Source organism: Engystomops pustulosus, chromosome 8 (assembly GCF_040894005.1).
Source record: "Engystomops pustulosus chromosome 8, aEngPut4.maternal, whole genome shotgun sequence".
In the NCBI taxonomy this organism is placed as follows: Eukaryota; Metazoa; Chordata; class Amphibia; order Anura; family Leptodactylidae; genus Engystomops; species Engystomops pustulosus.
Window position 1 is genome coordinate 126,790,804 of NC_092418.1, and position 14,240 is coordinate 126,805,043.

A 14,240-nucleotide genomic window follows, 5' to 3' on the forward strand; every position below is an offset into this window, starting at 1 on the left:
TATCTATCTATCTCCTATCTATCTATCTATCTATCTCCTATCTATCTATCTCCTATCTATCTATCTATCTATCTATCTATCTATCTCCTATCTATCTATCCATCTCCTATCTATCTATCCATCTCCTATCTATCTCCTATCTATCTCCTATCTATATATCTATCTATCTATCTCCTATCTATCTATCTATCTATCTATCTATCTATCTATCTATCTCCTATCTATCTATCTATCTATCTATCTCCTATCTATCTATCTATCTATCTATCTACCTATCTCCTATCTATCTCCTATCTATCTATCTCCTATCTATCTATCTATCTATCTATCTCCTATCTATCTATCTATCTATCTATCTCCTATCTATCTCCTATCTATCTATCTATCTATCTATCTATCTATCTCCTATCTATCTCCTATCTATCTATCTATCTCCTATCTATCTCCTATCTATCTATCTATCTATCTATCTATCTATCTATCTATCTATCTATCTATCTATCTCCTATCTATCTCCTATCTATCTATCTATCTCCTATCTATCTATCTATCTATCTATCTATCTATCTATCTATCTATCTATCTATCTATCTATCTCCTATCTATCTCCTATCTATCTATCTATCTCCTATCTATCTCCTATCTATCTATCTATCTATCTATCTATCTATCTATCTATCTATCTATCTCCTATCTATCTATCTATCTCCTATCTATCTCCTATCTATCTATCTATCTATCTATCTATCTATCTATCTATCTATCTATCTATCTCCTATCTATCTCCTATCTATCTATCTATCTCCTATCTATCTCCTATCTATCTATCTATCTCCTATCTATCTCCTATCTATCTATCTATCTATCTATCTATCGATCTATCTATCTCCTATCTATCTATCTCCTATCTATCTATCTCCTATCTCCTATCTATCTATCTATCTATCTATCTATCTATCTATCTATCTCCTATCTATCTATCTATCTATCTATCTCCTATCTATCTATCTATCGATCTATCTATCTCCTATCTATCTATCTATCTATCTATCTCCTATCTATCTCCTATCTATCTATCTATCTATCTATCTCCTATCTATCTATCTATCTCCTATCTATCTCCTATCTATCTCCTATCTATCTATCTCCTATCTATCTCCTATCTATCTATCTATCTATCTCCTATCTATCTATCCATCTCCTATCTATCTCCTATCTATCTCCTATCTATCTCCTATCTATCTATCTATCTATCTATCTATCTATCTCCTATCTATCTCCTATCTATCTCCTATCTATCTATCTATCTATCTATCTATCTATCTCCTATCTATCTCCTATCTATCTATCTATCTATCTATCTATCTATCTATCTCCTATCTATCTATCTATCTATCTATCTATCTATCTATCTCCTATCTATCTCCTATCTATCTATCTATCTCCTATCTATCTATCTCCTATCTATCTATCTATCTATCTATCTCCTATCTATCTATCCATCTCCTATCTATCTCCTATCTATCTATCTATCTATCTCCTATCTATCTATCTATCTATCTATCTCCTATCTATATATCTATCTATCTATCTCCTATCTATCTATCTATCTATCTATCTATCTCCTATCTATCTATCTCCTATCTATCTCCTATCTACCTCCTATCTATCTCCTATCTATCTATCTCCTATCTATCTCCTATCTATCTCCTATCTATCTATCTATCTATCTATCTATCTATCTATCTATCTATCTCCTATCTATCTATCTCCTATCTATCTCCTATCTATCTATCTATCTATCTCCTATCTATCTATCTCCTATCTATCTATCTCTTTTAACTTTAGATTTTTGTATCAGTTTTGTAGGTGACAAGTAGAAACCTCAAAATGGCGGACGACGAGGAATATGAGGAGTATGAGGTAAGACGATGAGTTTTGTAAGCGCTCCTCTTAGATATCATTGGTTGGTTGACGTTGGATGTGATCGGCGGCCATCTTGTCTCGTCCATGATTATAGACCGCCCCCCCCCCCCCCCCCCCAGGTTTCTTGGTTTATTGAGGTGTTTTGCAGAATTCCTGTAAATCCAGTTATTTATAGCGGCCACATGTCGTATTCATCTGGCCTCTACCTCAGCGAACAGGTTTGATGCAGATAGAGTGATCCTGATGTAGTGTGATACCCGGGAACGTCAGCAGATCTGGCGGCATCCAGAGATATGATAGGTATGTGCTCACGCCTGATGCTCTTTGGGGTGAGGGGTTAATTAAAAACATTAAATGCAGCTAAAAAATGATTATACTTTTTTTAATTAAGCTCAAATTTCAAAAACTTTAAAAAATTTTAGTGCCTTCACGTTATTATAACGATTTACTTCCTGTTGTGTTTCCTCTTTGAAATGATCTGCGGGGAATATGGAATTTACCGATAATCGTGACATTGGGAAGGAGGGTCACCATCAGGGCCTTAATATGTCACCATATTCTGCATTTGAGACTTTTTTAGCTCATTGTCCTAAAATATGAGACTGAATTCACAACATTTTCTAAGAAATTGGGCGGGGAGTGGGTGTGGCTTAATATTATTCCCGTATCAGTGCGGGGGGGGGGGGGGGGTGTGGCGTGTATAATGAAGTGAATAATCATCTCTCGATAGACTTAAGGATCCATTGGATTTATCACATTTATTTTGCTGCAGTCTACGACAGAACCAATTCATAAGTCGCACGAAGCCAAATTCTGCTTAGAAGAGTTTGGAGTTTGTCTTCTTTCCCGATGTTCTTCTCTGATATACTTGAAGGGTCTCGGCTCCAGTAGTATTTTTGGCTTCCCATAAGGGGTCATTGTATTTTTTATTTTTATCATAAAATATTCTTCGGTGCTAGTCTTACCCTCAAAATGCTGCACCCCGAAACCCTAATGAGTCAATGAGTCGATTCATGAGTTTTCTTCCCAGGTCATAGTTGTCATGGCCACCAGGGATCTTACTCTATTGTCCCATTGGTTTACCCCCATCTTACCCCTTCCAGGCAGTCTTTAAACGGTTGGTCAGGGCTTAAGGGAACAGTCCAGTCACAGCTGATTCATTGTGTTATACCTTGTGCAGGACCTGGAGGGAGGAGCAGGACTCCGGGTTCTAGGAATACAATGATAATGAGTCCTGCTCCTCCCGTCAGCCCCTGCACTAGCCGGTATTCACTTACTTTATGTAGAACTGTAAGTAGGAGCTTCTGACTTGGATAGTTCTTGTTCAGAAACAAGGGCCTCAGTGGAGTTCAAAATGGCCGCCCTGTTATATGTTCAGTTATTAATGTCATTTGTATCATATTCCTTGTAGAAAGGTGTATATATTATCAGGTATATATCATAGTGTGATATCTTATCATGGAGCCTGAAGTTTGGAGCACATAGGGAGGATTAATTTGATTTTGCACAGAATTTTACTATCCAGGAAAGTCCCTTTAGCCCCAAGTGAAACAGCTTGTCCATGGGAAGACTCCATCAGACAACATCTCAGGCTCCTGACCACTTTGAAAGGTTAACCCTATGGACAACTGATATTAGGCCAAGGAAGGTTTATTACTAGAGTTGAGCAGACCCAAACTTTAGGTTCAGGGTTCAGATGTGTCCTGCACAACCCGGACGTAATGAAAAGCCATTAATGGAGCAACATTAACATTTGCTCAAATAACAACTCCTATTCCCCCAAATTCTTCAAATATTGAGAAACATCCCTTATATGTAATATTTCTAAGTCTCGGGTCACAATTGGCTTTATGGGCCACATTTATCACTTGTTTTTTCTGTTGTTTTTGCGCCTTTTCGTTTAGGCGCACCGTTTTTGCGCCATTTTTGCGATTAAACGTCAAATTAGCCGCGCAGCTAAAATAACCACCTTTCCCTCATCTATCGTTCAATTCCAGATGTTTTGCTGCGCCTAATGATATTCATCACGTGCGACTTTTGCATTTAGGCGCAAAAACGGGCGCAAAAACACTCCAGCCCGAAGGTGGCGTTATCTGAGAAGAAAGCACTGAGCCCCTTTGCAGAAGAGCTCATTTCTAGCAGCAAAGCTCAGCCAGACACTAGAATATATAATAGATACATTACATACATTACAGACACTAGTACATATAATAGATACATTACATACATTACAGACACTGGAACATATAATAGATACATTACATACATTACAGACACTGGAACATATAATAGATACATTAGATACATTACAGACACTGGAACATATAATAGATACATTAGATACTCTGCAGACACTAGTACATATAATAGATACATTACATACATTACAGACACTGGAACATATAATAGATACATTAGATACATTACAGACACTGGAACATATAATAGATACATTAGATACATTACAGACACTAGTACAGATAATACAGACATTACATACATTACAGACACTGGAACATATAATAGATACATTACAGACAGGAGCTGCAGACTCTATTTACAGTTCATCACCTTCTATTTACAAAATATTCTGCAAAACCTGAGCTCACAGCAAGAGCAAGAGAAGTTTGCACAAGTTTGCAGAAGTTTGCAGAATGTTGCAGATACTACAAACAAGTGTCCCCCATGTAATTCTGCACAGTGTCTGAGGGGGATATTGTGCAGAATTACAGGGGTGCAGCAGGAGACCAGCACTGGGGGATCCCCTCCAGGAGAAGCCACTGCTGAGGAGGTCACTGGGTGCTGGGTGTCACACACCTGGGTGCTGCTGTGGGGGTCATTCTCATTCTGGGATGTGGGAGAAGCAGAGAGGAGCTTGTAGCAGGATGACATGTAAGTGCCCGAATCTAACATTGCGCCTAAACTGCGCCTAAACTGTGTTAAAGTAAAGTGATTAATAAGAGGCAGAAAATATACTTATCACAGATGGTTGTAGCTTGTGATAATTCTGGCAAAACAGTGCGCCCAAATTTAGGCGCAACTACTACACTTAGGCGCACAAAAGTGATAAATGTGGCCCTATGTTTTCTATTTTCAGCCTTTTCTATTAGTATAGCACTAGACCAACCGCATTGGCCATAAACGAGTCCCTACAAGTCCCATGGACCTTCCTGTAATAACATTTTGTAAGAATAGCTCGGCACACGCCCCATCTCTGCCATCAGATGTGATGTCTACCCCCCGGGGAGGCCCAAACACCCGTGGGATTAAATGCCGCACGGTTCTGAATTAGTTTTACCCTCCATCGAGAAGTGGAACAACATGAACCATCATAAACTGAATGTTATTACATCAATCACCAGACGAGGGGGGTGTCTGTCCCTCTGGTGGGTGCAGGCTCAGCCTTGGATTGGGAATGGGAGGCCGCTTCTATAATTGACTGTATGGTAACACGGAGATGGCACGTCGGCTAAAATAGTTTTACAGTCTGTAGGTGTAACGAGAGCCGGGACGTGCTGGTCCCGAGTGCAGCTTCCACACTTCCAGTACTGCATGTGGTATATATATATATATATGTACATTATTTCTTACATGCAGAAATTTCATTTTAATATAAATTTATATTAGAATTTAATTTAATGTAAATGAAAGTCTAAATCTAAATGTATATTGAAACCAATGTGCGAAAATGTATGAAAAATGTCTTATATTAAATACAAATAAAACTCATGAGACTTAATGTAAATACACGGCATCGAAGTAAAAAAAAGGAAACTAAAAAATTATAAAACTATAATAAAACCACAAAAAATAAAGCATAAAATAGAACACAGAATATACCCAAAATATTCATCTACCAAACATTGGGGAAGATTCATTTTGGCTTTTCCCCTAGTTTTCTGGAACAATTCTGGACAGTTTTCGGGTTTCTCCAGCACGCCCCAGTTTGGGTGTGTTGGGGCAGAGAGCGGGCGGTGAGTAGGGCACACAGATTGAGGGCAGGGCTGTGAACACTCGGCCAGAAAACCAGTGGAGACTAGAGCAGAAAACCCGGTCTACAGGTCTGGACTGACAGATTTTGCATGCGTCAGCGGGATATGAGCGCCTGAGCGCCAGCGGGGGGAACTTTAAGTCTGGCGTTCAAAATGGCGGTGTTAATGACCTCCCCCCATTGTATGACTTGGGATATAGAAGGTGTAGAAGGACCCATAATGACTAAAGATATTCAGAGCTTTGTGCTTTATAGCAGAATATGATCAAATGACCAATAACAGAAGTAGTTATATAATATAAACTTCTAACCGGAACCGCTGGGATCTGTGGCCGGTGGTTGCTGGGCCTCGTCTCTGAGATAAATGTCAGTCTAATATGATGACTTGGTGGAAGTGTCTGACGATCTAATGGCATTGCATGAGTCGTCCCATCACCACCACTGCAGCAGGTGTTGGGTAAAGAAGGTTGGCTTTGCCGGATTCATCATTCCCGATCCTTTTATTAATAATGGAGTCAGTGCCAGAGGAGTCTGGGAACATCCCACTCCCCTCTCCCCATCTAGATAACATGCATGGGCTGAGTAATGATCGGTCAGATGTTATAACTGCTGATCAAGCACTTGGGCTACACTGGCAAATCCTTGACTGCACTTGAGTAAATCTCCAGCTGGGTGTTGCTAGTTGGTGGGGCGGGTCCCTACACAATCTGCAAATAACAATGTTGATTGGACACCCCGAAAGGTAACACCTAGTTGGAGATTCCTATAAGAGACAACAAAGGAACAGGACAGGGTTCTGGATAGTCCAATTATCTACTAAGCAGACAAGTCGGGAGAGCTGACATTTTTGTCTATTTGACTATTTTTTCAAAACTTTTTGTTGGTTCCACGTTTGGTTTATCAGAGTTCTAGGGCGAGGGGTGTATTGTTTCTTTGCATAATGTGAATAAGACCTAATGCCAGGCTTCTACATTTTACTTGGATCTGAAGTTTTCATTGTTGCCACCAAAATCTACATGGAGCTTGTACAGTTTGTTTACTCTCCCAAAAAGTCTTCCAGTTTTTCGCAGTGAGCTCCAATAGTTATGGCAAACTCTTCACAACTCTATGGATTATCTTCATGCTAAACAAACATGGTTTTTCATTCATTGTTGATTCTCGTTGTTACAAATATCCTCCATGATCATGTCATGAACACACAGCGATCATGATCTCCGACAATCACAAGACTGAGGTGCAACCTAGTATCCTGAGCATGGACACTTCTACTCGCGGTTGGTTGGACTGATGGAGATAGCCAAGCGTAGTGATCTTGTGAGGCTTACTGGGAGAAGAATTAAGTGATAACACATAATAGTAATAGTAATAGTAAAAGTAATTGAGAACACATTTTACACCAGATTTTTTCCCAAAAATCATCATAGCATAGATTGGGGTTGAGTTAAGATTTAGGTCCATCGAGTCCAACCTAGTATCCTACAGTAGTGACCCAGATGCAAAAAATTCACTCCAAAAAGTCAGTCAAAATAAATCACTGGATTAATGTTGCATCCCAAGAACATACAAAAAAAGTGATAAAATTCCCAAATATTTGGTGCACAGCTGTTTGTGCACCAAAACTTGCAACATTTTTTGCTTTTGCATCATGTAAAGTGATGAGCTGACCCGTTAAAATTCTAGTTTAGCTGATCTCGACCGAATCAGAATTTAAAAAATCTGTTCCAGTTCAAATTTCCCCCCCAGAAACACCCACTATCGGCGTCACAAGCTTCCTGCCAAATCCACCTCAACAGGGACACATTTATTGGTTTGCAGGACTGGTGATGTACCTGGGCTCGGCTCAACCCCCCCTGCCACTAACGCCAATGATGGTGGTCTTAACTCTTTAAATGCCTGTGGCAATGTCGCCACACTGCAGCCGCTAATGACATCATCAGGAAGTGATGGTCCTCCCCAAAATGGCTGCAAGAGAAGAATTGAATTCTGTAAATCAATTTAAATATTTTAAATTACTTAATTTAAAATCAACAAAAATAACATTTTGAATCGGTCTATTCCCTCCCTATGGCTCCTTTTTGCTTACAAATCTCCTGCATCCGTGTCCTCTTTTACTTTGCATTTATCGTCTTGGGTATTTTGCATCTTTCACTCGGGAATAGGAAGATCCACTGCAAGAAGCTTCTGGTAGAAGGACTTGTAATATGAGACGGGGGTTGTTCACATTGGGAATAGCACACGTAACGTTTCGGTTGCATCGGCGGTTAAAAATAGTATTTGCAATATGTAACCAGAATCCTGCTGTAAAAGTTCATCTGGTGTGAATCCATCCAAGATGAAGAGATATTAATGAATAGGTGTGACTGGATGTATTTAGGGAAAGTGGCAATAAACATTGAAAAAGAAACACAAAAATATATTAAAAATAAATGACAATAACTATAGAAATAATAAAATTATAGTTTGAATTCATGAATCAACGGAGAACAATCCAAGCCTATTAAAATAATTGGTAAAAATAATACAAAAGAGTATTCTGGGAAAGTGAGGCTATCCCCATCCAGATCCATTGAAATACAACTTTTTGCCCCCCCCCCCCTCCCCCATTCACAATACCAGGGATGCTGCTCCCTACTGGAGAGAAAGGTCAGGCGTCCCCTGCACATGTCTGTAGGTAGTCCGCGCTCTCCAATGTCAGTTCCCCACTGGTCAAATATTGATGCACTATCCTACGCACAGGGATTCATGGTAAATTACTTGTAAACCCCTGCAAACCCCTGTTATGCTGAGCTCATATTATAATTTAGGTTTTGTCCTAATGAAACGTATGGGCCATAGGCAGTAATAAGTGTACAGCTTTAAATTAATCCGTGAGACATAATCCAATTGGACCACACACAATGATCAGTGTCTTAAATGTCTCTATTGCACTTGAGCAAAGGAAAATATTTGCTGATGCAAGGAGTCGCCCTTCTAGAATCTTCCCATTTGACAGCAAAGTAAAAATAGCTTCTGCTCTGCACAGTTTGACTTCCTCTGTGCAGAAAGGAATTTTGGGTGTCAACTTTCACTGTTTTGGGCCATGATTGTGAACATTGACTAAGTCCTAACTATAAGATTAATAAGTCATATTTGTTATTTCATTCCAATTTATCTGTACATTTGGGTTATACAATGTATAATGAAGCCAAGACTTCAGCTGCTAAGATTTTAGGGGACTGCTATGGGGTCCACATCAACCCCTTGACATATTTCTGCTCCAGGGTACGGTTCCCTTTATATCAGGGCAGTGCTTTATTATTTCATGGTTTCCCTGTAGTTTGGTATTTGGTGATTGCTTGGCAGGAATTCTCTGGGGTAATTGCTGGGTGACACAATATTTCATCTGGGTAAATGTTTCTAGTATCAGGGGAGGTTGAGCACTCTTGGCAGGCCATACCATTGAAATTTAGGAATATGGTGTCACTACAAGAACATGGGCTCTGTCATCTGTGTAATCCCAGAGGAAAACACTTCTAAATTTATTTTAGGTATGCCAAGGAAAACGTGACACCCAAGTCGGGAATCTGCCTATTGTGCAACCTGGAAAAAAGCGCTTCATATCTATATATACTGTGTAGCTTGGGGATAACACTTAGTTGTGTAAGTTATAAACGTACTTGAACCCGCTAGGCCTCCAAGGCAAGATATTGAGCTTGTGTCTCCCCACAAATGTGCAATTTATGGAACTTCACTGTAAAATAGAGGGCCCATTGCCACCCTAACACTAAAGTCCTACTGTCAAGATTGCGATTGTAAAACTTTTAGGAACTTAGCAAAGTTCGTAGACAGCGAGCGGCCCCTGAAGTGTTTTATGTTCTCTGCTCCCTCACTATATGAGATTTTGGATGGATCCACATTGTGTGTGTCTCGCACTCTAGCACTAGGTCTGAAGAACAAATATGATAAATTTTCCTCTATTCCCAACTATCTTTTTGGCTTCTGTTTTGAACAAAGCAATCGCCAGTGCCGCAGATCAATTTTAAGGTGGGCTCCAATAAATCCTGGTGGATCTTATTGACTTGTATGAAATCCTAACAGTCGTCATTAAGGTTCCTGTAATTTTAGTAGCAAGAATATTTCTGTAGACACAACTATCCTTAGCCACATGGAAGCCACATGGGAGGGAAATGGGAACAAAACCCTGAATTACTTGTAGTCATTATTAGTTGGTGACATTTTGGTTGCACATAAAGGGGATCATAGTACGGTCAGTAATGGTCAGTATTGCCCGGTCTGTCACCTACCGGACCTCTATGTATAAGAGTATTGTGGTGGAATTGTATACAACAGTTGTGTATGCTGGGTCCAGAGCTCTGCAGGTAAGTGTCCACAGTGACTGTAACCGCCATGTTCTGAGTTTTTGGATTTATTTTGGATCTTTTTATAGTACTATTACGAAGAGACCATCGTTGAAGATGGGGGGACGGAGGAGGTAACAACACCTCACCAGACGTTCACTCAAAGCAAAGTAAAAACCTTTCTCCCTTAGCTTGCTGCAGTACTACTCCGCTCCTTTGGTTATTTTTCCCTCGGAAAATCTTGGCAATACAAAAATATTCAGTATGAGATAAGTTCTAAAACTATCAATACTTAGATCTGGAAAAGTATCACAAGCATCAAAAGAGTAAATGAATGTAATTATATATCTATAACGCGATTCTGATGACAATGGAGGGAACTTCCTTGTTATACATTTGTCGTATTTTCTAGGATCAGACTTCTCACCACGACCGATGAGCTGATTGAAGGGGTCACAAGGATCACGAACAATCCCCAGTCAGTCTCTAGTCTGGCCACTTGTGGAGCTGCAATGTGCCCGGCTCATAGCCCTTATACTAGACCCATAAGGAGAACCAACATACAATTATCCAGGGTTTATTGTCCTGGGAAGTGAAGACCAACTCATCTGGTCCGATTCCACAGACTGGGTTCACCTAACCCCAGCCTAACACTGAGCACTTATAGTAGGGGCCAGCATGTTATCCTTAAAGGAAATCTGCCATCACAATCCAACATGACACTTACTCATTGATCCAGGCACCGTGACTGTGGTAATCAGCTCTTATAATTATGCTAATAAGCCAGAAAAATGTTACCAGAACCCCTCCATGCTAAGGCTTCACATGCTGTTACACTATGCAGGAGCACTTCCCCCTCCTTCCGTGTGAATTACATTGCGGAGTGCTAATGAAGCAGGGGGGGGGGGGGGGGAAGGGGGTTTGAAACTGTGTAGCAGTCTGTGAAGCTACAGCACAGAGGGCCTCTGGTAATGCCCCCAGAGTACTACTGGCTCATGAGCATGATTGTAAAAGGAAGGAGATCATGGATAAAAAATAAAAGAAGATACCAGAGTGACGGTGCCTGGATCCGCAGATCTAGTGATATAATGCTTGATTTTGATGGTAAATTTCCTTTAAGAACAATGGCTACAATAGGAATTTGGAGCTTACAAACAGCACAACATGTTGGAACCAAAGAATCAAAAGGTAGAGATTCCTTTTAAGCCTTAAAGTCATCCTTGAGTCTTCATTTTGGAAATAAATTCTTTGGTAATTTTTTTTTATTTCAAAATTGCAGATTATTCACCCTTGAAATTCTCACTGATTCCAAAATAGCTTGAGAGTGCAGAACCAGACAATTTATGACATCTTAAAGGGGCGTACTTTAAGGAACAGTCCAGTCAAAGCTGATAATGCCTGGAGGGAGGAGCGCGTCTCTATAGTTCTAGTGATACAATGAGAATGAGTCACGCTCCTCCCCCCAGGCATTATTCCATTAATGAACTCTGACTGGAGTGTTCCTTTAAGGTGGTTACAGGTAGGTGACCTATTTATAACTGCATTGGCTGCTCTCTGACTAGATGCAGTGTCCATGAAGATCAGGGGTGGTAGGTGAAATGTCTAGAATATGTGTAATGACTTCTGCTGGGCCTAAGCTGCAGTGCGAGCCCTATTAGCAGTGCAAAACTGTTGTTGTTTCTCTTGGCAACCAATCAGAGCCGAGCTTTCATTTGCCCACAGCCATTTATGAAATCATAGCTGAGCTCTGATTGGTTGCCTTGAGCAGCTTTGCTCTCAGACTCTTCTGATAAATCTCCCCTAGGTTGTCACATAACATTTTATATACAGACTGTATTTTCCGGTGGAAAAATCCCAAATAACAGCAGCTTCATAAGGAAACGAGAAAACGCAAACCTATTAACGCTCGTGCTCCTGGATGCGCTGTCGTCCAGACTCTGCCAGCAACCAGGATGTGTATTATCTCATGTCCATCACGACTCCATTAAACTGACATTAACCGCAGTGACATCCATTCTACCGCCATCTGTCCTGTCCATCCAATGCTGCTGAGACGTAACGGAAGCGCAGTCATGCCATGGGGGTCATATTATACATTTGATTTCCGTGTTAAAGGGGTTTCTATTTATTTTCAGTACATTTTGAAACTTTCTACTCTATTATGTCTTTCAATTCCTCGCCATTTCTGCTTGCTGTCAGTGAATGGAAGCCTTCGCTGTTGAAAGGCAGTTCTGTCAGTTCTTTTTGCTGCTACAGAGAGCTTTGGAGTTATGACTGTTGACGAGACTTGTGCTTAAAGGGGCTTTCCATCAGACCTGTATTAACTACACCTACCTCACAACAAACACAAAGAACAGAACCGGAAGAACAGCTCCATTTTGTTTGTAGTGGCCAGCACAGGTAACTGCACTTCATATTCTACTGGATGGGAGCTGCTCTTCTGGCTTCATTCCTTGTGTTGATTTCAGCCCCCGACTAGGTCCTATGGATAGTCCTGTAGACAGGTCCTTCTTATCATTATGGTGGAAAAATCCTTTAGCTTAGAAAGTCCATGTCAAGAGTGGTTGCCATCTACTGAATGTAAACAGGAAAGCTTCCATTCACTGCCTGAAAGCAGAGGTTTAAGGCAAAGTACAATAGGAGGCAGAGAGGTTCCTCCCGACACGTCTCCAGCGTTCTCCATAATCTAACAATTCTGGAGCATCATTCCCCATATTCTTCCTCTATTACTGATTACATTGACAAGTGGGTGGTGCTGTTCTCCTTCATAAAGGGGTGTGTCCAGACAGAGTCTGGTCAACAATGATTGGACGATGTTAGAATATGCAAATGCACCTTCCAACTCAAAACACCCAGTTGTCAAAACCTGAATTACAGAAAACCGGGTTAAAATAAAATCCCAAGAGAAGATGCTTCTGCATTGTTATTAACTGAAGAACTATCACTTAAAGGTAACATGTCAGCGAAGTGTCCTTTAATACAGAAAACCCCTTTAAAGTGAAGCTCCGCCTTCTCATGAGCATTGACCTTCCTCTCTTCTCTCATTTGCTGCTAACATTCCCTACACATTTTGTGCTTTTCATCTTCCTTGTTGCTGTTAATCTTGGCTGTGGCTGTGTGATCTGTGCCATTATTTCTCTGTACACACAAATGATTGAGGCTTCTCGTACACATGAGACCATGGTCATCGGTTATAACATGGGCACTCCCCCAAATGTTGGCTGCGCGCCAATCATAGCTGCACAATCTGTTTCCGACAGCCAGAATTACTAAGAGATGAGCAGACCCGTTCAGGTTTGGGTTTGTCGAGTTCAGCCAAACCCAACCCTGAAACTTTGGTTCAGGTGTTACTTTTGCGCACCACCGTCTTCCCCAGGGTCGTGGCTTCCTGCGTCTTTATCGGGGAGTGACGATCCAAGGGGAAATGGTGGCGTGCATGCGCCACTGGCAATCACATGGCTTTGTGCCATTTAAAGAGTTTGCACTCGCCATCTGTGCCAGCGCTAATCTTGGGTGTAACACCAGCGGGGGGGAAACCCTAAACGCCGAACCAGAACGTTAGGCTGAACAATGAAGATTTAAGTTCAATCAACCCTAGTTTCAACCTTGTAGTAATTCTGGTATTGAAATCTATGCGCCCCAGCGTATATTTCATCTGTAAACTGCGTTAGGTTTTGGCATCCCCACCCTGGCTCCGTTGTTCCCCGCCACACCCTACTTTTTTAAAAAGTAATGTACATGATGTGAAAAGGTCAAGAGTTGCAAATTCCATGGAATTCGGCAGGAATTGTGTCTTTTCCATGGTTTTTATGCCACATGGCCCCAGTATGAGGATTCAAGACATCAGTGTGGCACAACTCTATTAGGCAAACTTTCCTACAGCTGCATAGTAATGCCTATTTTTATGCAAATTAATAGAAGCTCCTCCTTCTCGGGATCCCAGAAAATGAGACTGTTGGGCGATATGTAATACCCCCCATGTGCCA

At 40.7% G+C, this 14,240-nt stretch overlaps 1 protein-coding gene across 21 annotated transcripts in view; it reads left to right on the forward strand.

Moving 5' to 3' along the window:
* The window catches only part of NEB (nebulin), a 197,437-nt gene that overhangs the window by 4,508 nt on the left and 178,689 nt on the right, over nt 1-14,240 (forward strand). For 20 of the 21 annotated variants that reach the window (XM_072122519.1, XM_072122521.1, XM_072122523.1 and 17 more), the window contains exons 3-4: nt 1,862-1,923; nt 10,344-10,424. In XM_072122519.1, the coding sequence (XP_071978620.1) occupies nt 1,891-1,923; nt 10,344-10,424 (114 nt within the window). In that variant the 5' untranslated portion in view covers nt 1,862-1,890. The remainder of the gene's footprint in view (nt 1-1,861; nt 1,924-10,343; nt 10,425-14,240) is intronic. The other variant, XM_072122522.1, reaches the window with a different exon arrangement.